This window comes from Hippocampus bargibanti, linkage group LG02 (genome assembly GCF_051943395.1).
Source record: "Hippocampus bargibanti isolate YZ-2025 linkage group LG02, ASM5194339v1, whole genome shotgun sequence".
NCBI lineage: Eukaryota > Metazoa > Chordata > Actinopteri > Syngnathiformes > Syngnathidae > Hippocampus > Hippocampus bargibanti.
The window spans coordinates 25,412,756-25,439,346 of NC_142735.1; the positions used below are offsets into that span (position 1 = coordinate 25,412,756).

The 26,591-nt window shown below is 42.1% G+C and overlaps 1 protein-coding gene across 1 annotated transcript in view; it reads right to left on the minus strand.

The window, feature by feature from the left end:
* Positions 1 to 26,345, minus strand: part of LOC148902158 (phosphatidylinositol-binding clathrin assembly protein) — a 50,631-nt gene extending 24,286 nt beyond the window's left edge. The window contains exons 1-7 of the mRNA XM_088990488.1: positions 25,326 to 26,345; positions 13,324 to 13,466; positions 4,056 to 4,131; positions 3,845 to 3,947; positions 2,990 to 3,083; positions 2,759 to 2,870; positions 2,467 to 2,573 (exon numbers count right to left, since the gene is read on the minus strand). Of these exons, the coding sequence (XP_088846614.1) occupies positions 2,467 to 2,573; positions 2,759 to 2,870; positions 2,990 to 3,083; positions 3,845 to 3,947; positions 4,056 to 4,131; positions 13,324 to 13,466; positions 25,326 to 25,455 (765 nt within the window). The 5' untranslated portion in view covers positions 25,456 to 26,345. The remainder of the gene's footprint in view (positions 1 to 2,466; positions 2,574 to 2,758; positions 2,871 to 2,989; positions 3,084 to 3,844; positions 3,948 to 4,055; positions 4,132 to 13,323; positions 13,467 to 25,325) is intronic.
* Between the last annotated feature and the right edge of the window lie 246 nt (positions 26,346 to 26,591).

Here is a 26,591-nt window from a genome sequence, read left to right on the forward strand (position 1 = left end):
GGATTGAGGTCAGGCAAGAATAATTTGCTTGATTTTGTGGAGGCGACGGAGCACACGCGGTTATTTGCCTGCACTTTTGAAATTATATTTACCATATTTTCTGGTGTATAAGGCACAGCCTCAATAAATGGTGTATTTTCAAACTTTTTCCATATATAAGGCGCACCTTCAATGAATGAAAAATGTTTCCCAAATATAATATATAAATATCTAAAAGTTTTCCAAATATAAGGCACACCACATTATAAGGCGCCACAGTAGATGGTTGGGTTACGCACTACTTCTATGGGGGGCAAATGTAACCGGTGGCTGCTGACAGTAGTTGCCAGACTTGTGGCTCAATATGATTCAACAAACAAGGCACACCTGCATATAAGGTGCAGAGTAATCTTTTGAAGAAAATGAAGGCTTTTGGGTGCACCCTATGCACCGGAAAATTCGGTATGTTTATATATTAGCTTTGGTAAAATGTCATCATTCATTGAAGGTGCGCATTATAATAATAATAATAATAATAATAATAATAATAATAATACATTTTATTTCAAGCGCCTTTCAAAACACCCAAGGACACTTTACAATAAAAACAATAAAACAAAGCACATAACAATAAAACCATAAGTAAAATGATACATAATAATCTGTGCGCCTTATATATTGAGAAATACGGTAATTTCTTATATGCCAATAGATTGAGTTGACTGCATTAGCTAGCTTGAGCATTAAACACCCAATAGCATTTTCAATTACGATTACCGTTTTTTTTCCCGGATAATAAGGCACACCCCCAATGAGTGGTGTATTTTCAAACTTTTTCCATATATAAGGTGCACCTTCAATGAATGACATGTTTTAAAAAGTTCACCATATGTAAGGCGCTAGAGGCTGGGGTGACGTTATGCATCCATTAGATGGTAGTGCGCTCAAGGGAATGTCAACAAAACAGTCAGATTTCAACTTCATTTCCCTTTCTTTTGGAGATACTGAATACAAACGAGCAAAAAAACAACAACGATATTTTCCATTTCTAATCATTGTATCAAAAAATGGAAAATAATAGCGAAATTGAGAACAAAATTCCACCCTGCAAAGCAATTTTAAGAGATTATGAATGAAACACTTTTTTATACATCCCAGCATGCTCCACACACTACTTTTGAAGAAAATGATGGCTTTTGGTTGAACCTTATACATTGGAAAATACTGTATTTTTATTTAATATTTTTATTCCTGGACAAACAGTTCAGGTAATTTCGAGTTTGATTTTCAAGCCATGCACATCCCCGAAGCAATAAGCCATTTGAAGCATTGGATTCATTCAAAAAACATCAATCCAGGTATTCCCTCAAGACATTTGCGACTCAGAAGAAATCCTCTGCCGACGCATATTTAAAGGACAACCGACGTCTCCGGACAAGTTGTGTCCATAATTTGTAAAATGGCTTCAAATGACTTCTATTGGGCGTATTTTAATAAGATTCCACCACATATAGCTATATTTTACGTTTTAAGACTCATGCTGAAGATTCAGGAAGTCTTATTTTTGAGTTGGTGACGAGTCCTCACGTGACGTCAGGAAAGGACCGCCTCCTGACCGTAAAGAAGATGCATTGTAGCCTCTTTCCATCACGTCAATTTATTTTGCTGTACTGTTTTTTTTTTAAACCGTGTGTTACATCCAAAAGTCGCCAGCAGAGGGAGTCCAAGCTCCATGGAATGAATTTATCAGCCTGTGGAAACGGGCTGATTCATTCCTCACAGCTCGGTGGCCATTTTCTTGCCTCTTATTAGGTGAGACATTCCCCCTGCCCGTTTGCCTCAAAATGACACGGAATAAATTCTTTAATCGATTGCAAACATGTATGCTTTCCTCTTCAGAACTATTTGAACCATATTCATAACTGGATGTGTAACAAGAAATATATTATCGGAATCTGAAGCCATTGTTTTTATTCTCCAGCAATGCAAGACGTCTTGGCGTGACGTCACGAACTGCGGGCGGGACTTTTTGAAAATGCCCAATTCGCAGCTCAATTTATTGCAGATTTTGGACACTTTAAGTCATTTCTATTGGTGTTTTGCATTTGAATAAAAATATCATACTGCTGTTTTGGGTATTTTAGATGCTATAAAACGTTTTTCTGATGTCAGTTAAAAAACAAAAAAGTGACGTCGGTTGCCCTTTAAATGTGTAGCCTGATTTCCTTTTACATAATTTTTAATCAACTGGGGGGCAGGGGGGGACTATCTATTCAAATAGCTCTGAGAGCTAATTAGAACACAACAATGAGATTCGTTGACGTGACGGAGGCTGACTCACGCCGTTTCACGTCTGCTCGGCGCAAAGGAGAGGCAAAAAGACAAGAAGGACGATTCGCGGGCCGCGAGGGCATTCGTCATGGTGGGGGATAAAAGGGAGAAGGGGGCTACTGTGGATTAGCTACACGTGAGTGCGTGTGTGCATACCTCGGCCACTTTGAGGAACTCTGACAGCTTCGTCATCCTGGAAAGAAACTTCTTGTAGATATCCAGGGCGTCTTTACACTGGTTCTTCTTCATGTAAAAATATTTCTCTGGGGCAGCCAAAAGGAAAGGGAGGAACAGGGCGATGCAGACGAGGAGGGAAAAAATGCATAAGGTTGATACCATGTGAATGCGTTTGGAAACCTATGCGGTTTCCATGGCTACCAAAACCACGCATGTGCCGTGCTTCTAAGGTTACATCATAATAAAAAAAAAATTGAGGTGAGTGCGTTACCCAAGAGGACGATGACCCCTTCGTTATAAGCGGCAAACAGCCTGATTGAGTCTTTGAAGAGCAGCATGAAGGCAGAGTTGATCACACCGTTAGTGAGTTCGTTCGGGTTGGCCTGCGGAGGAAAAGGAGGAAGACGGGTTGAGCGCTCATTTCCACGGATATAAGAATTAATATCGTTTAAATATCAGCTCATGTGACACACACACATGCACGCACACGCACACACAGTACCTGGAAATCCAGCAGCGCATCGAGCTGGTTCTGAATTATGGGCAGCGTCTTGATCAGTTTTTCCGTGTTCATGGTTCGCATCACACCGTCAACCCTGCACGGCGGCAAATGTTTTGTTGCAAATTAGGAAAACCCGCACAACACAAAAAAAATGAATAAGTAACAAGCAACGGCCTGGGGTGTGTTTGGTTTGCAAGTAAAAACCATGTGAGATTCAGAAACAAAGGATCTCCGCATTGTTCCGCCGTGTCAAGGATGAGCTTATACTGACGTTATTTGCAAAAAGTCAAAGCAAAGTGCAAATATATTTCTTTAAAATAGGACAAAACACAAAAAGAGAGTTGGATTATTACAAACAAAAAATAAGTTATAATCAGTGTCAGTTGAATGAGCCGAAGCCACGCCCACGTCAGTCGTTAATCTTTTTTTTAACGGTGTAGCAAAAATGAATGGTACTTTGTTTTAGCCCCTTTCTTATGATTCAATATAAGTGCGTGGTTGGAACTGCTTTAGGTGTCTGGTTGGTGGGATGTATCTCACTAGGCTTTGTCGGGCTATAACAACGAGGCACTCTAAAGCGACCACACGGGCCCAAAGCCACAGTCTGTGGCATTGACTAAATATGACTAAAAATTCAAACAAATAAACTCTCTCGGCATGATGCTCATGCACTTGTGGTTAACAACGAGGCACTCTCATGCTGGTTCCTCATGATGCTAGTTGGCCAATTGTACGTCGCAATTGCCGCAAATTGGCACCGATGTGAACAACGACACTTAAAATGCTACAATTCGCTTTTAGTCTGGAGGTTGTGTGAAAGACTGTTAATGATGATGATGATTTGGCATCCCCTACCCGCGCTTCATCTTGGTGAAATCCACGGCCACAAGTCGGTAGGACATGGCCTTTTCATTCAGGTAACGGCTGTATCTCCGAATGAAGGTTGACATGTCGTAACCTGTGAAAGCAAGAAAGGTGGTGGCAGGGGGAGCAAGGCTTGAAAGTGTTTGCTTTATTTGTGAGGAAACGAGCAGATATAAAATTAAAATATTTTAGGTATTATGACCTTGCAAGGCTCCCTTATCCAGGAAGTTGGTGAGGTTGAACAACGTGTTTCTGGAGGCCAGGTACTGGATGAAACGCTGAGAGGTGAAAATAAATCAGAAATGAGCTGCGGGAAAAGAAATGATGTGGGAGGGATGGAAGTAGCTTCATGTCTAGAAAGACAGAGAGCCTCAGTGCCAACTGGACAAATATTTCTGTAAAAATCAAGATTTATATTGTTACAATCCACCTGATGAAGACCTCTCTCTGTTTCTCTGCCTCTCTACCTCTCTCTTTCTCTCTAGCATGATATTTAGCCTGATAACTAGCTATCGTTTCCCCTATCTCTGGCGTGATATTTAGCCTGCTAACTAGCTAACACTCTCTCTCTGCCACTCCCTCCCCCCACTCTCTCTCTCTCACTCGCATGATATTTAGCCTGCTAACTAGCTATAACTCTCACACTCTCTACCTCCTCTCTCTCACATATTTAGCCTGCTAACTAGCTAGCACTCTCTCTCTCTACCCCCTCCCTTCCCATTTATATATGTATTTATTTTTATATGAAGTGCCTTTGTAGGTCTTTACCACCTGGTGGTCTTCTATTGCTACTTTGCATATACAGTAAAGTCTCGTTATATCGATATTCAAGGGAGTCCAAAAAAATATCGATATAACCGGGACTATCGATATATCCGACCCTGTTTGCATGTAATTTTCTCCGTGCGTGCATAGAAATAGTAGCGATATAACCGGGAGTATCGATATATCCGATATCGATATAACGAGACTTTACTGTATGTTGTATTTTAAACATGGAAGACTTTGGGCAAACGACAGTGCACACACCTGAAAAGTACACATGTCACAGTGTTGACTAACTCTTGAGAAAAATATAGAAAGGGGATTATCGACTGCACTACTCGTCTTGCAGCATGTCTAGTATATCTGAGAAGACCCCTCCCCCATACAACACTCGGTTTGAATTTCTAAAATAATCCAAGTGGACTTTTCAACTCTTACTCCGCCGACGGCTCTGTCATCACGTCTGTATTTTGCATTCGCCAATGTACATTGTCTTGGAAATCTTTAACGGGATAGGGGGAGCCCCGTTTTGAGAATCTCCGTCAAGCCCGTTTAAAAATATTCGAAAGGCTTGCCACTTTGCCAGTTCCCGATTTGGTGGCGAACCACGGCAGGATGGAGCATAGATAAACATTTGCTTACAGACATATGTGTAGTCGTGAAGTCATTGGAATGGCTTCAAGACTAAAAAGCCGTCTTGAGAATATAGAGCCATTTTCAAACGTAAAATGTTGCGAATGTAATGTGCGGGCGTTAACGACAGGAATCCATTTTCACGCAACTTTTCGGGGTTCGCCTTTGCAAGTGGTACCGAGCGGCTTTGAAATATTAACACATAGACACTTGTAAACGTGTTGTTGGCCTTGTCAAGTCACCCGATGAGCGTCTGCCTCACATGGCGTGTGGTGACATATTGTTGCAAAAGGAGAGCAAAACACTCAAGCGCGTCGCCGGGGGCTTAACATGATTCACTGTGCGCTGCTGAGATGCTTCAAGTAGGGAAAAAAGGTCTTTGTGTCCAAATCTATACAAATACTCCCAGTATGTATTTGTAAGTGCTCATACTGCTCCCCAAAAATGGTGTGAAATTTCTTTGGATGAAGCAGACAGAATGAAGCCAAAGTGCTAATATTTTTCGGATTAATCATGCAGACCATTGGCAGAGTTAATTACAGGACTTCTCCTCCAACCAGACGAAAGAAAAAATGTGGCCAACCAAATTCTGCAAGAAAGGCTCATTGTAATAGATGACCATATGCATTCCGCGGGAGGGAAACACCATCATTTCACGGAACATTAAACAGTCCCAGAGTCCTACCGCATGCCGTTGGGGAGGGGGGGGCGATGCATTGGGAATTTCATTAAGTCACCATCGCCGCACAATAAACGTGATTTAAAATGGCAACGGTTTGGCTCCAAAGCGCACAAGCTGGCCAATAATATCGCCCATTACGAATTCAAGGATGTATTGTTTGTGATGAGTTGAGGTGAGCCAGTTTTTAAATTAATCACATAATTATTTGATTGATTAATCATTTAATTAGTTCATTGGTTATTTATTTATGTATGAATCTATTTATGTATTTTTATTTATTTGGATATTTATGTATGTATTTATTCATGTCATGATTGATATAACTATTTATGTAATTATTTATGTATTTTTTATGTTTGCATTCATTCATTCATTCATTCATTCATTCATTCATTCATTCATTCGCAGACTTGTTTATTTCCATCCATCCACAGCCGGGGGTGCTGGAGCCTATCCAAGCAGTATTCAGGCACTCGGCGGGTGACACCCTGAATTGGTTGCCTCGCAGGGCACACAGAGACAAACAACCAGTCACATTTACACTTCGGGATATTTTTTTAAAGTTTTTAATCAGCCTGCCATGCATGTTTTTGGAATGTGGGAGGAAACCAGATGACCTGGAGAAAACCCACGTGGGCCCGGGGAAAACATGCAAACTCCACACAGGGAGGCTGGACCGGGTTTTGAACTCACGACCTCTGCACTGTGAAGACGGCGTGCTAACCACTCGATTACAGAGTCACCTACTTGTTTGTTTATTTCTGTATTTGTTTAGGCCTTGAAGATGCTATCTTTGGATGGATAAACAAGTCGGTCTGGAACAAAAATGAACGATATGAACTTTGTTCTAATCAAGTGCGTTTGGTCCGAGGTGATTGTGCCGTCAGTGAAGACATTGCAAGTGATGACCTTGCTTTCTGTGACCTCCAAATCTCCGGAGCTCAGATAAACTTTACTTTGCATTAATATTTTCTCTGGGATATGGTGATGAGCGATTTCAATATGCTTCTGGAATGTTTTTTGTTGGCGAGGATATATCACCACGATTATCATTATGTCTGTTCAGGTGACTGATGTTAAGGATTATGTTTATTTTTATTGTTCGGCTTCCGACAATGTCACAAAGCGCAATTGGTTTAGATAAGGGACAGGGTGGGCACCAGGAGTGTCTCATGTCGGCCATAAGGCTTCACACACATTCACAAAGGGAAAGCAGAGGACCCTGCTGACATCAGCAATGTCTGTCCGTGCCCCTCATCAGTCCCCAACGACTCTCGTTCATCTTTTCCTGCGCTTGACGGACACTTTTGTTCACAAAGCACCTTGGGACATTGATCACTTTTCATTCAGAGCCTCGGCTGGAGCAATCTGGTTGTGAGGGAAATGGAATTAAAACATTGCGATGGTGATATCATGTTCAACCTTGTGCCAGGATGTTCGTGGCAAACAAACACAAAAATAGAGAAAAGGGCGAGTGCGATTGAACGGTCAATTTGCACAGGAGAATTCTTCAGCCTAAAAGGTCATGGCTGCAGAGGGCTTAATTTTCTCGATATGAACATTGACGCTCTGTTACAAAAGCCAAAATGAGGCCCAGGCCCCAAATCACAAAAGGAAAAGAAAGATAGAAAGAATGTACAAACAAACACCCTCGACGGGTGGCGAGCCACTCGCTAAGCACACAAAGACCAAAAACAAAAAACAAAAGCATGCCCACACTCACATCTAGGGACAATTTGGAGTGACCAATTAATCTACTGTGCATGTTTTTAGAATGTTGGAGGAACTCTGAGCACCCGGAGAAAACCCATGCAGGCTTGGGGCGAATATGGTAACTCCAGACAGGCAAGCCACGGCTGGGAATCGAACCTTGGACCTCTGTCAACCAACTTGCTGATAAGAATTGTTTTTTAATATCGTAATTTCCGGACTGACTACAGAGCGCACCTGATTATAAGCCTCGCCCAGTATATTTTTAAAGGACAACCGACATCTCCGGACAAGTGTCCATAATTGGTAAAATGGCTTCAAATGACTTCTACTGAGCGTATTTTACAAAAATTCCACTGCATATAGCTATATTTTACGTTTTAAGACATGCGCTGAATATTCCGGAAGTCTTGTTTTTGAGTTGGTGACAAGTCCTCACCCTACGTCACTGAAGGAACACCCCTCAGCGAGAAAGGACATACCTTGCATCACCTCAATGCATTTTGCAATACTTTGTTTGGTCTGAAAACTTCGTGTTGATCCGTGTTGATGGCGATATTAGAAGGAAAACATAAATAACGCGATGGTGAATCCTTGTGTGTGGCACCGAGCATCTTTTTGATATTCACTGACCAAAGTCGTAAGGAATTAATCAGCCCGTTTCCACGGAGCTTTGTCGCCCTCTTCTGCCTCTTAAATTCTTTAATCGATTGCAAACATGTATGCTTTCCTCTTCAGAACTATTTGAATCATATTCATAACTGGATGAGTAACAAGAATGCATCTTCTCCGAATCTGAAGCCATTGTTTTGATTCTCGAGCAAGGCAAGACGTCTTGCCGTGACACCACGAACAAGGGGGTGGGACCTTCTGAAACTGGCCACTTCCGGTTTCAAATTGAAGTACTTTTTAGACACTTTAAGTCATTTTTATTGGTGTTTTGCATTTGACTAAAAATATCATACTGTGTGTTTTGGGTATTTTAGATGCTATAAAACGTTTTTCTGATGTCAGTTAGGAAACAAAAAAGTGACGTCGGGTGTCCTTTAAAGGAAAACCATTTTGAACATATACATAAACCGCACCTGTCTATAAGCCGTATGTTTATAAAGAAAGACGGCACACACAAAAAGCTTTCAAAGTTATAATGATATACCTTAATTTTTCTTTCAAAACAGTGCCTGTAACGCGGCAGCAACTCAGCAAGCAGTACAGTAGTAACACACCCCGAACAGGGCTGGTGAAAAAAACATGCTGGTAAATGTCACTGAGACACGGCAGTAACACAGCATCGATGAGAAGGAAGCAGTAACACAGCAGCAACACGTTTAGACTCACTAACACGGCTGGTTACAAAAACAGAGCAAGTCGCTGAGAGCCGTCCTAATCTTATGTCGCATTGGAATAGGGGCAGATATTCCTCGCTACACACGCTCTCATTCTCTCTTTCATTGTCGCTGTAAGTGTCACTTTCACCCTGCTGTCCTCTCTGTCACGCAGCAGACCGGCTATTCGAAACCCGTTGGTGATAGTTGATTTTTTTTCACACTGCTCCACAATGTCAGGATCCACTGGCAGAATTGTGCAAAAGTTGCTTTTCGCACACGGGCAGTTTTGCTAAACGATTTTTGGCTGCTGGTCATCCAAGCGTCCCATTCCACTCGGAGGGCCACTTTAAATGCACGATTCACATGTGAAACTTGCGTCTTCCTCGGCATCTATCTTCACCCAGTCTCACTCTTACCTTTCGTGCGCGAGCGCCACTGGCGGCCACTAGAAAAAAATAAATAAATTGGCCGCATTGTTGCACAACCCGCAGGGTTGAAAGTTTGGGACAAAAGTTGCGGCTTGTAGAAACCGGAAATTACGGTAATAATAATAACAAATGATCCTCTTTCCATCATCCCACTTGGCAAATGTTGGCATCCATACTTTTGTATTTTTATTTTAACGCCGAGCCCCTTGCTTTGGGGGACTGGTCTCCCTCAAGCACACAAAGAAAGATCTGAACATTTGCTCAAAAGAAGGGAGTGGAAATAGGCTCTTGCTGTCATTGTTTGGATCTTCCTGCTGGACTGTTTTTGATCTGTTTTACTGGATCACATACAGACACAAGTCCTTGCCGATTAAAATCCCCACCAAATTGTTTCTTTTTTTTTGGTGGCTATGTGGGCTGTGATGCCCATTTTCATATGTTTATTTATTTTTTAAAATCCAATCCCAGAGAGTGATGGGCATGCTCCCACTCCAAAATGAAAAATAATAATTAAAAAACATCACATAGTGTAGTCTTTATGGAAATAAATATGCCGGTCCAAGCGGCGAGTCGGGAGAACATTGAAATATTTTGGCGATGTGAGGCAAATACGTTTTGATCTCCTCACTAAATGGAGACCTCGGCTAAAAATGACATCACGGATGGTGTCAGTCGTTTCCTAAGTATGAAAGGCTGTGTGTCCTTATTTTGAGGACACTGTGCACTGCTGCTAGTACATTGTAGTCTAATCGTCTGAAAAGATCATGTCAAATATTTTCACACCCGCCCGCGCAACACAATCTTCACAATATCTTCACTTTGAACGGCAACAAAATAAACATCGTCTTAATTGGGTAGGTGGATCAATTTTACCAATTCTAATGCAAGTGACTCCGAGCAACCCCGCCAGTCAAAATAAGTTATATTTGAAGGCAACAAGTAAGATAGCACAGCTCATTTGAGGAACACAACAAGAACTCCCTGCAGCTCCGCGGCGACCTACTTAGCTCCCCATTTTGATTGAACAAAAATGTAACACCAACTTGCACAGCTTGTGCAAACATTTAACGCAGTCGTGTGATGAACTAGAGTCTGCGTATGGTATTTGCAGTCTTGACTTTAGCCGGTTAATTATGGAGGGGAGTAATTGATTAGACCACCATTTTGAAAGGTGGCGTCGGGGTGGTGGATGAGAATATTTAACCATTATATTTGATAGAGAGCCCAAAAAGGCAGAAAGTGCCTTGCTACACAGTAACAAAAAAGCAGAACAAAATATATTTCTTCCTCTTTTCGGAGATCGCTGATGCAATAACTGACAAAAGGGAGCCTCGCCTAAAATAGGGAAACAGTAATGCCCCAAAAGTACATTAGCTTGTGTTTGCGTGTGTGAGAAAAAAAAATAAAAACAGACACACAACACTTTGTTTAAAGATTTTCACATAATGTGCAACCTTTACCAGCACTACTTATATTATCTGAAAGCTCTTATTTTCATTCCTGTCTGAAACCACCACAAATGTGTCTTTTAATGACATACGCATTTTATTTCTCAAAAACACAAGACACAACAAAGTTGCTTTGATTTATTTAGATTTGTTTATTTATTTAACTTATTTATTTGCCTGTCTGTCTCTATCCATTCATCCATCCATCCATCCATCTTTTTGTTCTTTTGACTTCAAGATGGCGCAGTGAGAGTGGCTGCCTTTCCAGCAGCTCCTGTATTTTGTATTTCTACTTTTCTTTCATCTTCCTTTCATAACTTTCCTGCTGTGAAGTGTACATTTCTCCACTGCAAGACTTTTAAAGGACAACCGACGTCTCCGGACAAGTTGTGTCCATAATTTCTAAAATGGCTTCAAATTACTTCTACTGAGCGTATTTTACAAAGATTCCACCTCATATAGCTATATTTTACGTTTTAAGACTCGCGCTGAATATTCCGGAAGTCTTGTTTTTGAGTTGGTGACGTCACTAAAGGAATGCCCCTGACTGAAAAAAGGACACATTGTAGCAGTCCTTCCATCACGTCAATATATTTTGCTGTACTTGTTTGGTCTGAAAACGTCATGTTGTACCAAAAAGAGCCAGAAGAGGGCGACCAAGCTCCATGTAAGGAATTTATCAGCCTGTGGAAACGGGCTGATTAATTCCTCACACGGAGCTTGGTCGCCATTTTCTGCCTCTTTTTTGGTGATACATTTCCCCCCAATGTTGCCTCAAAATGGCACAGAATAAATTCTTTAATCGATTGCAAACATGTATGCTTTCCTCTTCAGAATGATTTTAATCATATTCATAACTGGATGTGTAACAAGAAAGCATATTCTCCGAATCTGAAGCCATTGTTTTGATTCTCCAGCAATGTAAGACGTCTTGGCGTGACGTCACGAACTGGGGGCGGGACTTTCTGAAAATGCCCAATTCGCAGCTCAATTTTTTGCAGATTTTGGACACTTTAAGTCATTTTTATTGGTGTTTTGCATTTCAATAAAAATATCATACTGCGTGTTTTAGGTATTTTAGATGCTATAAAACGTTTTTCTGATGTCAGTTAGGAAACAAAAAAGTGATGCCAAGACGTCTTCGCCTTGCTCTAGAATCAAAACAATGGCTTCAGATTCGGAGAAGATGCTTTCTTGTTACTCATCCAGTTATGAATATGATTCAAATAGTTCTGAAGAGGAAAGCATAAATGTTTGCAATCGATTAAAGGAGTCCCCCTATATCAATTTGAGACGTCAACGACAGCAATGTAGCACCCAGAAAATGGCGCCCAAGCTCCGTTGGAAATGGACTGATTTGTCGGCTGGGAATTTGTGTCAGCGTATATCAAATAGTTGTCTTGGTGCAAGACACAACGATTCACCATCGCGTTATTTATATGTTTTCCTTCTAAGTTCGCCATCAACACGAAGTGTGTCACTTTCTCGGTCAGGGGCATTCCAAACGTGACGTCACGTGGGGATCGTCATCAACTCGAAAACAAGACTTCCTGAATATTCAGCGCAAGTTTTAAAACGTAAAATATACCTATATGCCGTGGAATCTTTGTAAAATACAGTAAAGTCTTGTTATATCGATATTCTCGGGAGTCCGAAAAAATATCGATATAACCGGGACTATCGATATATCCGACCCTGCGCGCATGTAATTTTCTCCTTGCGTTCATAGAAATAGTATCGTAATAAGCGGTACTATCGATATAACCGATATCGATATAACGAGACTTTACTGTACGCTCAGTAGAAGTCATTTGAAGTCTCTCATCTCATTTTCCGTACCGCTTATTCCTCATTAGGGTCGCGGGGGTTGCTGTAGCCTATCCCAGCTGTCTTCGGGCACGAGGTGGGGGACACCCTGAATTGGTTGCCAGCCAATCGCAGAGGGACACCGAGGGACAATTTGGAGTGGTCAATCTGCCTGCCATGCATGTTTTTGGAGTGTGGGAGGAAACCGGAGGACCCGGAGAAAACCCACGCGGGTCCGGGGAGAACATGCAAACTCCACACAGGGAGGCAGGACCGGGACGCGAACCGGCGACCTCTGCACTGTGAAGCTGGTGTGCTAACCACTCGGCTACCGGGTCGCCCAGTCATACAAATTATGGACACAACTTGTCCGGAGGCGTCGGTTGTCCTTTAAATTGATCGACTGCTGATGCTAACGTTGTTAGCATTAATAATGACAAGAATGTGCCACTATGCTATGTAGGAAGTTAAGTTAAAAATGAACATAGTGAAGTTGACTCCATCGACTGACCTTGGCTTCTCTTTTGTGTGAGTGTGTGTGTGCGTGTGTGTGTGTGTGTGTGTGTGTGTGTGTGTGTGTGTGTGTGTGCGCGAGTGTGTGTATGTGTGTGCGTGTGTGTGTGCGCGTGTGTGTGTGCGTGTGTGTGTGTGTGTATGTTGGTTGTCCCACCTCATTGCCATACATCATGAGATGGTGCGTGGTGATAAGGGCTTTAAAGACCACCACCCAGCTGGAGTTGGCCGTGCGTTCGAACAGCGTGTCCGCTAACTGGGGAATGTTCACGTTCATCTCATTGGTGCAGTGGATCAAATCTGTTGAGGATGAAGAAATAAACACAACAGAAAATAGATCTTAGGAAAGGAATATCGCCATCCTGCTTTGCACACACAAAAAATGGAGATGAGCTGAGGACATGTAAAGCATTTAATGTCATCCGAAAGTCTCAAATGCTCATCAATCATGAACAATGACAAGAACAGAAATCTACATTTTTTAACCTCCCTTCTGAGTCCTTGTGTCTCTTCCAAAGAACAAGATACAGCCAGATCCTACACCTGGTAACAACGGAAATGTCTTCTCATTAGACTACCGGAGGACGATGGCAAGGGGCGGGCGGGGGTGGCCCGCCGAATACTTCATCATGTTGATGTCCACATGCTTGCACGTGCAGACCTATCGTCTCCGTCGCCTTTGCCCACTTTGCATGTAATCGCACCGACTGCATAGTACAAGATGACACCTCTCCCACCTGCCATGACGGGCCATTAAGCTCATACAAATGATGCATATCGCAGCTTGAAGAGGACTGAATGAGAATGAGAACAACACAAAGTGGTTCACGTGTTATGTTAGTGACTGTCCATTAAAAAAAGGCCTGCGGAGACATGTTGGGCGAAGACTGTCACACTGAATACAAATTAGTATTGCTCAGTGTACCATCAATAAATAAACAAATAGATAAACAAGCAAACAGATAGATAAAAAACAAATAAAAAATAGAACCAAAATGATCATGATCGATTTATGTCCATCTGAGGGGGAGGCCATTTTGTCACTTGCCGTAGACAGAAAATGGAGGCACATTTGCTCAGTGCTCAGATAATGACCTAGCCAAGCCACTTTCCGTCGACACCAAGTGGTAAAATGCCCCCATCGCCCACCCAATCCCGAGATGGACAAAAAGTTTGGGTTGACTTGTGCTTGAAACACAGCGACAGCTCTCTCTCCATCTCAGAGAGACAAAAATGGCAACAAACACGAACACCCACGAGGCCTTTACGTACACTATGCACGCGTGGTGTCATCTGGAATTATTTACCCTATATAGTATATCCTATCCGCAAGGCGTGTTTCGAAAGCTATCAGCGGGGAGCGCCGCTCACCAACATCCTGAATCACAGTATGCGCAAATTAAAGAGCGCCGGGTACGGGTTGCCGTGTGACGCATTTCAAAGACTTACCTTTAAACGAGTGTGAATGATTACGCGATGAACGATAGGGCTCCCGACCGGTTGCGTTTGACAAGGCAATTAATAAATGCCGTTTGTAGCAGAGTCTCGAGTATGTAGCCCACGGCTATTCCGTTGCACTGAGTCAAAAGCAACAACAAAAAAAAGACACTTGCGAGACAATAATGTTGTAAAATGCAGTCAAATAAGAGTCGCGAGTCCATACGATATATATATATATATATATATATGTGTGTGTGTGTGTGTGTGTGTGTGTGTGTGTATGTATATGCAACTCAACTTTATTTATATTGCATGTGCAAAACAATCATCGCTCCCTGTACATGGAAAACTATAAATCAAATCACGCAACCTACCAGTGAAAGCAGAACATGTTTTTTCATGTCATAATATTTTGAAAGAGAAAAAAATAAGAGAACTGTAAGCCTTTAGTCCAGGGGTCGGGAACCTATGGCTCGTGAGCCACATATGGCTCTTTTGATGATTGCATATGGCTCGCCGATAAATATTACATATTATAATACATATTGTCGTTTTTTTCGTCGTTCATTTCCCGTTGGGGCTGCAGTTGGCGGAAAGTGCAAATTGAATTTCATTCCGATCGTTTTCCTGGATTTTTACCAAACATGAGGAACGGAAAACCATCCATGTTAACGGTGAGTACTATCACAAAGTTATTTTAAAAAATACATTCTGATATTTTGTTGAAAAGTAGCCGCGCGTGCGCGTGTATGTGCGCGCGCGCATGCGTGTGGCTCTCGCTGAAAAACATTTCTAAATATTTTACTTTAATGGCTCTCTTAGTCAAAAAGGTTCCCGACCCCTGCTTTAGTCTAACATCTGTATAGATTTCTGGGTATTCGATGCGGGAGAGGAAACAAAATCAGAATTTAGGTGTTGCACCAACACAAATAAGTATTATTTACGCTGACTGGCTTAAGCGCTGGAAGAAAACGTGCTCTTCATTTAAACTGAACTTCCACGGTTTTATTGAGTTTGGAAGCAGGAGGAAAGTCTTATTAGGTGTGCTGGGAAGATGGAGCACGAGGCCGAGTGCAAAGCATGAGATGTCAACCAATCCCAGAGCTGAATGAGGTTTTGGAGAAAAATACCCTTTTGTTTCCCTTTTTGTCAATTATCATACGAGCGGTTTTGCGGTTCATTTTAAGTGAATTTATTCTGGTTTGGTCGTAAATAAGACGCGAGGACGAACAGAAGGGAATTGAGATGTTTTTTTTGGTTAACAGCATGTTTAGGGACTTTTTTGTTGTTGTTATTGTCTTGCACTCAAACACTGTATATTAAAAAAACATTTAAATAAAAACTAAAACTCACAAAAAAAGCCTTTTCAAAAACAGAAAAACAAATAAAAACAAAAAAAAAATTGAAAACAGAAAAAAAAAAAATACAGACGCTCTTCAACTTTACGAATGAGATACGTTCCGAACGGTTCATAAGGTGAATTTGTTCGTAAATTGCTTCAGTGCTATATTTTGTATGGAATATCTGTTTAAAGGACAACCGACGTCTCCGGTCAAGTTGTGTCCATAATTTGTAAAATGTCTTCAAATGACTTCTACTGAGCGTATTTTACAAAGATTCCACCGCATATATCTATATTTTACGTTTTAAGACTCTCATTGAATATTCTGGAAGTCTTGTTTTTGACTTGGTGACGAGTCCGTACGTTACGTCACTGAAGGAACGCCCCTGACCGAAAAAAGGACACATTGTAGCAGTCCTTCCATCATGCCAATGCATTTTGCTGTACTTTGGTCTGAAAACGTCGTGTAGGACCAAAAAGAGGCAGAAGAGGGCGACAAAGCTCCATGTAAGGAATTAATCAGCCTGTGGACACTGGTTGATTAATTCCTTACACGGCTTTGTCGGCATGTTCTGCCTTTTTTGGGTGCGACATTTCCCACCCCTGATGCCTCAAAATGACACAGAATACATTATTTAATCGATTGCAAACATGTATGCTTCTTCAGAACTATTTGAATCATATTCATAACTGGATGAGTAACAAGAAAGCATATTCTCCGAATCTGAAGCCATTGTTTTGATTCTCGAGCAAGGCAAGACGTCGTGCCGTGACACCACGAACATGGGGGCGGGACCTTCTGAAACTGGCCACTTCCGGTTTCAAAACACTTGAAGGTATTGTAATTGGTGTTTTGCATTTGACTAAAAATATACTGCGTGTTTTGGGTATTTTAGATGCTATAAAACGTTTTTCTGATATCAGTTAGGAAACAAAAAAGTGACGTCGGTTGTCCTTTAAGGCTTATATAAGTATGTTTAAAGTTTATATAAGTATGTTTAAGGCTTGTATAACTAACTTGTAATGGTTTGTACTGAAAAAGAAACATTTAATAAAATATACAGTAAAGTCTCGTTATATCGATATCGGATATATCGATAGTCCCGGTTATATCGATACTATTTCTATGCACGCACGGAGAAAATTACATGCAAACAGGGTCGGATATATCGATAGTCCCGGTTATATCGATATTTTTTCGGACTCCCTTGAATATCGATATAACGAGACTTTACTGTATGTCTTTATATGTACATGTACAAATGGTGAGAATGCTACATATATTACTACAAAAATGTTCGTATGTACCATTGCAACTTGGTAAGTAGGGTAGCGTCTGTAAAGACAAATTGAATTGGTGGTAAGGGAGAAAAAAAATAACAATGAAAAATCCAAAACTATTACAGAAACCTGGCAGGGATGCAATTGTGAATAGGATCTTACGCCTCACTCATTTGAGGCCCATTGTTATCACCCATCTTTGACCTCGCCGGCCTTTGATTGAGCCACAATAGACCAGAGACTTCCTGGCACCAAGGGACACGCGTGTACACGTGGGTGTAAATGTGCGTATGTGTGCGTGTGTGTTAGTTGGTCAGCTATTTAGCTCCCCCCTCGGACTATCAAGAACAGTGGGGTCTCGGTTTACGAACACCTTGCCTTACGAAATGTTCGGTTTGCGAACATTAAATTTATGAAAATTAAACCTTGGCATAAGCACTACTTTTCGGGATACACATGGAGCGCCGCCCCACCATGGCTGGCGGAGTAATCTTCGGCGGAAGAACACCAAAGCACACGATCGAACAGTGGCCTACCTTTCCACACCCCCTTTATCTGAATGCACACGTCGATCGTCTTCAACGATACTTTTGCTGTTATGGGACCGAAAAAGACCCCACCACAGACTCGTGTTCAGCCGAAGAAGACACAAAACAAAATTACATTCGAGGAGAAGAAGGATATCATTGAGAAAGACGAACGAGGTGTGCGTTTGTCTGATTTAGCGGCCCGGTACCGATATACTAAGTCCACCATTGCTACCATCCTTCGCAACAAAGCTTTACACAAAGGCTTTATTTATTCGGTGCTTTCACGCGACGAATGACACCGAACTATCCCTTTGGGATAATTGGAAGGACCATTTCAATGTGAATCATTGTGTTCAGCTGTTAGAAAAGGCTTGGCATGATGTTACCCTTCGATCCTTGAAAGCAGCATGGAAGAATTTGTGGCTCGCATGCATCCTTGAGAGGGACTTTGAAGGATTTGATCCTCATGACTCTGTTGTTTTGGACGACATTGTTTCCATTGGACAGAACATGGGACTCGAAGTGGATGCAGATGACATCGAGGAGCTTGTTGCTGACCATAATGAGGACCTCAACACAGAGGATTTGATTTGCCTTCAAGAGGACAAGCAGAAGCAAGCCATTCAGGAGTTGTCATCTGAGGGCGAGGAGGAAGAGATGGCTGCAGCATCAAGTGAGAGCATCAAGGCAATGTTGGCTAAGTGGAATGATGTGCAGGCTTCTATTGAACAGTTCCATCCAGAAAAGACTGTGGCTATCAGAATCATCAACATAATGAATGATAATGTGATGCCTCAGTTTAGTAAGACCTTACAAGTCATCAAGCAACAGGTGTCAATTAAGAGCCATCAACGACCATCACAAATGTAAAGTGACTTTATTATACAGTGCAGTGTATTTTTTCATTACAATAAAATGGCACATTTATACATAGAATAAGGTGCATATTGTGTGTAGTTTTAAGGCTTATTTAGTTGAAAATTATATTTTATGGAGACTTGGGAATAGATTATTCTCATTTTAATGGTTTCCTATGGGAAATACATTTTTGGGATACACACTTTTCGCCTTACACACTCTGTCCGGGAACCAATTAAGTTCGTAAGCCAAGCCCCCACTGTATTAATGAACGGCAAACACAAACTGCAGAGTAATAGACTGGACACTCAATTTTATCTTTCAGAGCATTTCAACATGTGAAGACCATCAACAGAATCTATTCAGTGCACAGCTAGCCAGCGAAGATTGTCCAGAATGAGATTTACGTTGCTCACGCTTAGGTGTTAGTTTCAAGGTGAGCATACATATTGTACTGCTCGGATCCAACAAGACGAGGAGCCGCCAGCCGCGAAGGATTAACACCTGGCAGCGTCTGCACCTCGTCTGGCGCTTCGTTCCCAATCCTGGGGATAGACTGAACGCAGCACCCCCAACACACACACACACACACACACACACATCCAGTGCTCTTGACGATAAACGCTGAAAAAGTGTGAAGCGGGGTGCATTCCTTCTGGCAGACAAGAGAGCAAAATACAGTAAAGTCTCGTTATATCGATATCGGATATATCGATAGTCCCGGTTATATCGATACTATTTCTATGCACACACGGAGAAAATTACATGCAAACAGGGTCGGATATATCGATAGTCCCGGTTATATCGATATTTTTTCGGACTCCCTTGAATATCGATATAACGAGACTTTACTGTAGTGAAAGACTTTGTCCGACTGCTTCTTTCATCGCTCATATTTGAGAAGGGAAGCGTTTCCATTTCACGAAACGGAACAAGCCATGGCTGAGTATTAAAACGGGAGCAGATTGTGTCGCCAGGTAAAAGGGAAGAGGAGGGGGGAGTGGAGGGGAATCGAGAAATTAACAAGGAAGAAGCGGAGAGGAAGGAAAGGCACAACGTCAACAAACGTTTGCCTATGAATAGCTTAGTTCGAGCGTTGTTGTTTTTATGCCATCCCAGAGGGCCCAGGGTGGGGGTCGATTTCTCCTCACAGAAATAAATACTGACTATCCTCTAATGTCGGGGGCTATCTCAATATCATCAACTTCGACCCAATGGGACTGGAGAGCAAATGACGGAGTGCGTCAGAGCATTAAGTCGGCTCGATGTACGTAGGTAGAGTGCGGCAAAACTAAACAAGCGGCTGAAACCAAAGTTCCCGAGAGAACGCTGCTATAAATATCGCTCCCCCATCATCCCTCCCCCTACCTCCCTCACGTCAGAGACAAACAACCAACGTTCACAAGTACAGACACCGCAACACAGAAGCATGCACTTTGGTTGAGGGCTCTATTTAGGCATGAACTCTGCAAACCCCCCCCCCCCCCCCCCCCCTGTAAAAAATCCTTCAACTTCCGGTTTAGTGAAAGAGGCGTGCAGTCCACGGTGAGCAACCAACTTCCTTTCCAGCCCTGGTAGTCTCAATTGGACCTATCTTTAGTCAACAGCCAGGGAGGGGCCACCACTGCTCTGTTCGGATAGCACTCCACTCACCTCCCATCAAGTCGCAAGCTTGCTCAAGATGTATGGACCAAATGGTACAGCAAACCGCCACTGGATTAATATCACTCTCCCGCCATAAAGTCAATGTGAATATCACTAAGCCCTTTGATGGTGTTTCACATGATGTTAGCATTCCATGACGTTAGCATGACATAATATTAGCATGACATGATGTTAGCATTACACTCAAACTGGACGCTTTGGTTGAACATTATGACAATAAAAATGCAATATTTTATTGGTTTGCTTCCATTTGAAAACATTCACTCCCAGTCCAGTCGAAATAGATGGTCGATGGTAGCGAACGTTGCTAAGTTAACAAGGAATGAGTGAGAAATCAAAAAAGAACACATGGCCTATTTATTTATTTATTTATTTATTTGAAGACACGAGGGAAAGAACATTTTTCTAAATGAGACCCGAGAGGGGTAAACTATTGTAAATGTTTTTTTACACACTACGCCTCATGAATCATGCTCGACAAATCACCCATGAAGAAAAACCCCTTTCATACTGGCAATGTAGCTTTTGTAGATGCACGCAATATTGGCAATCTCGCGTGGCGGTGGCCGTGATTACCCATTCAGGCTCCCTTGCCAACTTAGTACATTGAACAACAGCCAGCTGCCTACATTGCTACCATGACAACCGGAATCGCCGGCCACAAGGAAAACAGCCTTGACGTGAAATGTCACAATTCTTCTGGACGGGCTATGAGATGGTGAAAACAACAATTGAGCTGGTCCGAAGAAGACTGACACCATGAAGTGTCCTCCTGGAAAAGCGCCTCTCGAGTCTCATTGATTTTTATAGAGATGTCTTCCACGAATATGATGGAGGGACTCTTCTGAATGTTGACAGTTTGGCAGACATTTTCTTTTCATATTTGGTTATTTTTGGAGAATTATTTCTGCCAGTTTTTTTGTAAAACACTTTGAATGTTTATCAACACGTTTGTCGTCTTTTTGGGGTTTGTTAAAAAAAAAACATTAGCTTAAAATATATTACTTCTGTGTTTTTTTGCATGTTAGCTTCTTAGTGAAAGCTGAATGTTTTTTGCAGTCTAAAATCTAACTGACTACCGGTACTTGATATTTTCTAGTCTTTATATCTTTTTGAAGTTGTTCCTTTCAGAAAGATTTAACATGACACACACCAAAATAAATAACTAAATAAATAAATAAATAAATAAATACCAATTAAACGAATCATTTAAGTTGGATAACTTCAAAATATTTGAAGATATTCATCGTACCTATTTACAGTATACAATGTGACCCTGAGCCATTTGGCTACTGTTAATGTCGAACTTTCGATACTGCATCATCATCATCATACATTTCATTTATAAGCGCCTTTCAAAACTCTCAAGGTCAGTTTACAGTCACAGGATAATTTTTTCCAGCGTTCACTCAACCCGGAAGTAACGCTAATAGATAGAAAGCTAGCTAGTCAGCTAGTAGATAGCTAATAGATAGCCAACAGATAGCTAGCTAGATAGCTAGCCACCTAGATAGCCATACTGCTAATAGATTGCCAGCTAGATAACCAGCATCCCGGATAGCCACACAGCTAATAGATCTCCAGCTAGATAGCTAGCCACATAGATAGCCACATTGCTAACAGATTGCTAACTAGACAGCCAGCCACCTAGATACTCACATAGCTGTCATAACAATCTAATCTGCCCCAGCCCATCACAATCGGGTGTGCCGGATGATGTAACGTCAAACTGATGTCAAGATTGATTGTCAAGATGTCCCGATTTGAAGGTCAGAGCAAAAATTGTTCCAGTCAACTTTAAATCGCAAAACATAAAGCTAGTCATTAAAGGCAGATTAAGTGAGGTTACTGAAGTGACCACAGCTACCAATGCAAAATAGAGCCCACTACAGAGTAACGGAGGTAGACTTTCCAAATGGTGACGAGAAGTGGCTTTCAAATTGTTCCTATTTTCACAAGTGGTGGATGAATGTCACACTTAGTCTTGGTTGCCGATGTTGAAAGGCTTCTGGCGGGGAGGGAAATATGCTAGTGAGAACATTCCCAGCATGCTGGCAGACATTTTTTTTAGCCAAGGGAAGAAAAGTTGCATGTTTGTCACCGTTAATGGAAGGTAGCGGGTGCACAAACATCTTTTTTTCTGCGGAAGCATCAAATGCAACCAACCAACTGCAACGTGGGAGTTTCGTATCCTCTCACCACATTTAAATTTTTAGGAAAACCACATCCTGCCACTAGTTCCTTAAATGCTCCAGCGATGTGATAACTCTGCTGCCTCCAAAGCGCTGCAGTGCTTGGCTGGAGGTCGAAGTCAGCATTGCACTGCACTCAAGGCGTCAGTGTGACCAATTCCGACAGTTACACACAAAAAAAGCCACATCTGAAGAGGTGCAAATTTGCGGCTTCAACCTGTTGACGCACCGGCTGCACTGATACCCCCCCCCCCCCCAACTGCCAAACACAGTTGACACCAAGGTTGTCGCCCTCACAGAAAAATCAATCGCCCACAATTATTAATCTGAGCTTTGGCTGTAAAGGTCAGGAAAGGTTTGGACGAAAATTTGACACTGAAGCATTTCTCTATATTATTTTTATGATGTTAAAACTCCTGTATCACAATGATGCCCCTGTTATTTATTTGTGTATGTATTTATTTATTTGTTCATTTATTCATTCATTTTTATTTATGTATCTATTTATCGGCATGTCCATTTATTTATGTATTAATCATCCATCTGTTTATCTATTTATTAACTTAGTGCCTGTAATGGGCAGCATTTTTCACACACCCTTTTTCGGCAGAGAGGTCGGTGCTGTTGGACGTCTGCAGCATGATGAATACATGGCTTGAGGAGCCAAGGATGAGAAGAAAGGAGCGTCGCTATTGCGTATGAGGAACTGGGACAGGAGTCGCGGTTCGGAATTGAAGCGGATTTACGCGGGATAGAAGATTTGAGACAATCTCTTTTTTTCATCAATGGACGCTACAGCTTGGTGTTTGCTTTCGAAACTCAGCTTGTAGCGGACGTGTGCACGTTTTCAGCATGACGTCCATGATTCGTTGGTGAAAGGAGACTTTGATCCTCTCCACTTTCATCAGGAAGTGGTTTATATAAAAAAGACAAGAGTGTCAGTGTCTTATGTGTTGCGTAATATTATTTTCTTATTTTGACTTCAAGATGGCGCAGCAAGAGTGACAGCCTTTACAGCAGCTCCAATATTTTGTTCTTCTACTTCTTCCTTTCATGACTCAGCTGCTGTGAATTTGGAATACAGGTTCTGTTGCGACAAAACCGTCGTAAGTCGAGATACATTCAAAAGGGACGATGTGACATTTACACTACAGGATAGTATACAATGTCAATCTCTTGTTTTTATGCAACGTTTTCTATTGAATACTATTATATACCAAACTTCTTACAGTTAAATTATAAATCTTATAACTTTTTGTGTCATTTTTATCATTTTATATTTTGTATTATCGATTTTTAGTACTGTGTCATTCTGCTGACCCAAATACGCACGGCTTCCCACGCATACGTGCTTTTGAAAAATTGCTCTGCCGGCTAACGGAGAAGCCGGAAGAGGTCGCCCAACACACACACTCGGACTTTGGTGGACGGCGAAGGAAAAAAGTCTCAAAGAGGCGGTGGCAGCGTGGGCCCGATGCGGCGTTATTGTCGCGCCGATCCCGTGCCCCGAGCGCCGACGGCCGACCCGCCTCGGCTTTTGCCCAGGCCGGCGTTTGGGGGATCCTTGACCCGAGCGCCGACCCCCACCCACCTCGATGTCGGTGGACACTCCCCCACGCCGGTGCCAATGTGACAGGTAGCGCAACACCATCACGCGCTGGCTGGCCAAAATTGTTGTACACGTTTGTGAAGAAACAGTTATTTTGTATCCTCATTTTGTGCAATGCTGTAATATTTTCTCTTAAGATAAATGAGGCATGCTGAAAGTTGAGCGCATCTGGCAACGCAGCCATAACGCTACATATGGTCCTTTGACAGTGATCAAAAAAATAGTTCTCAATGCTGAGAAAAGCGGTTGCTCTCTATCCTCCGGCAAATAAACATCCTACTTGTTCAATCTAAACAAGAAGGACCACCTCGAGTCTTTATTCTACCAAATGCATTGCAAACACGCTACAGATCTCACCGTAGCTGTCCCAGCTGTAGAATAAAAAAAAAAGGGTCTGGCGGTCGTGGTCGTAAGTGCGGGTGGTCGTAACTCGCACCGGTCTTAAATCGGATGTTACCTGTATTATACTGTGAGACGAATAAAGGTTTTCTTGTCTTATTTTGTGCACCGAAATAATCTTATTTCTTGCAGTGCTTATTTCCAGCAGATGGTTGTACAGATAGAAAAATATTTGAAATTGACTGTCCCCTTTTGCATTTTTAAATGTTAAGTAAATAATTAACTTTACTATGCCAGTAATTAAATTATGTCATGAGGGTGATAATTTTCTGTGGTTTCTTTGAACAACTTGGTAGAGAACCTCAAACCAACACAAGATGGATATTTTGAACTGGATCTTGCCATTCAATAGGGGAGTGTGTATTCCAAGAAGCAGATGAAAGGAATGGATTTAGACAATTTGGTCAGAAATCATTTCAGTTGTATTGTTTTATTTTAATTTAAAGGAAGGTTCCGACCATATTTCCAAACAAAAAAGTTGTCCCCACACCAACACACACAAATACCTAGAGCCCCGCCAAATCCACCATCTGATTTTCAAACCTGATGCGTTACGCTCATGTCGAAAACCAGTCATCACTTTGGCAGACACCCATTTTTAAGACATCTTACCAGACACTGTGTCACTTTTACAGAACAGTTACACTGACAACTAAACAACTAGAAACCAGCACACTTGACCTCTAATGTGGTCTCAGACAGCTATTCATCGATTGCAGGTTTTGTGGAATTTATTTTCTTTGAGTTTTGGACTCTGCACAACTTTCTGAATAGATATGTGACTTTTCCAGAAGCTTGATATTATTTTCTGAAGGAGAATAGAAGAAGAGGCAATGCACTCACAGTCCAGGTGTTTCTTCTTGGGTCCGCTCACTTCGTGCGTGGTGGCCTTGCACACCGCCTTATTGATCGCCGATCCGGTCATGCTGTGCTGAGCTGCAGCGATCCGGTCGGTGATCGATTGGCCAGACATGACGTCTCCTTCTCGGCTCCTCAAATATGCCTCTGCTCAATGGTTCAGATAAAAAAAAAGAAAAAAGTACACAATGTTCCTATCACTGGGTCGACTCCAAAAAGAGGGGAGACTTGAACGGGACTTCTCTGTTAAGTGAACCGAAACGGCCTTTTTTCACGTTCTTTCTCTAAAGCTACGACACGATTATGAGCTAGTCTGTGTTAGCTCATGTTTCCGCTGCAATCCTCCAAATCAAAAAGAGTCCCGCTGTGGGATTTGCCAACAATGGAAATAACTTTGTGCGCATAAATAAACATTGCTTCCTGACCGCTCTGGCACACGAACGTTCTTACGGTTTCACGCAGGGCACCTCGGGAGGTGGGGGTCCGGGGGGGGGGGGGGGGGGGGTGCTAATGCGAGCAATCCGTGTGAAATCGCAGCAACAAACAATCGCCCTCTGCAGATTTTTTTTTAGTTCCTCCTTCCTCCAAGTCAACTTGTTAGCTCGTTAGCAAAGAAAATTCCGAGTCAACTCTTCCCTCGAGCAAAAAAAGTCAGACAGAAGAGTATTGCTTGAACTTGTAAAATTCACAGGGGGGGGGGGGGTCAGCAGCGGTGACAGGTGATGTCTGAGTCGCAAGGGGGTAGACGGCGCATAGGGGCGGAGGGTATTAGCCGAAAAAAGCTACAGACATTAGCTTGGAAAAGAGTTGAACCGGCAGAGAGGTGATGTTAAAAAATGACAGTCGCTGGTGCTGCGTGGGTCTCCTTCGTTCTCCTTTTCGCGCTGTCCACGTTAATGTCAATTCCCGTCCCGCAACGTGGAACGTCTCGACGTAGGCTTGTTCTGAGACACGACGAGGAAAAGGCTGGACGGCTGCTTGTCTCCACCGGACAAAATGGCAGCGTAAAAAATCAGCTGATCTCACAACCTAGTTGCCTTCAGGGACAAACCACAGCCACTGAGTTTCTAAACATCCCGCAAAACATGTGGAAATCACAAATTAACAATCCATCAAAAGCGTTACTGTTTAATCTAACCAAACAGTACAACGAAAATAAATATTAATTGTTATAGACTTTATAAAAGTATGATCATAAATATTCTTTGGCTAAACGTCTAATGAATTTAATTTTCTGCATTCCCACAGCAC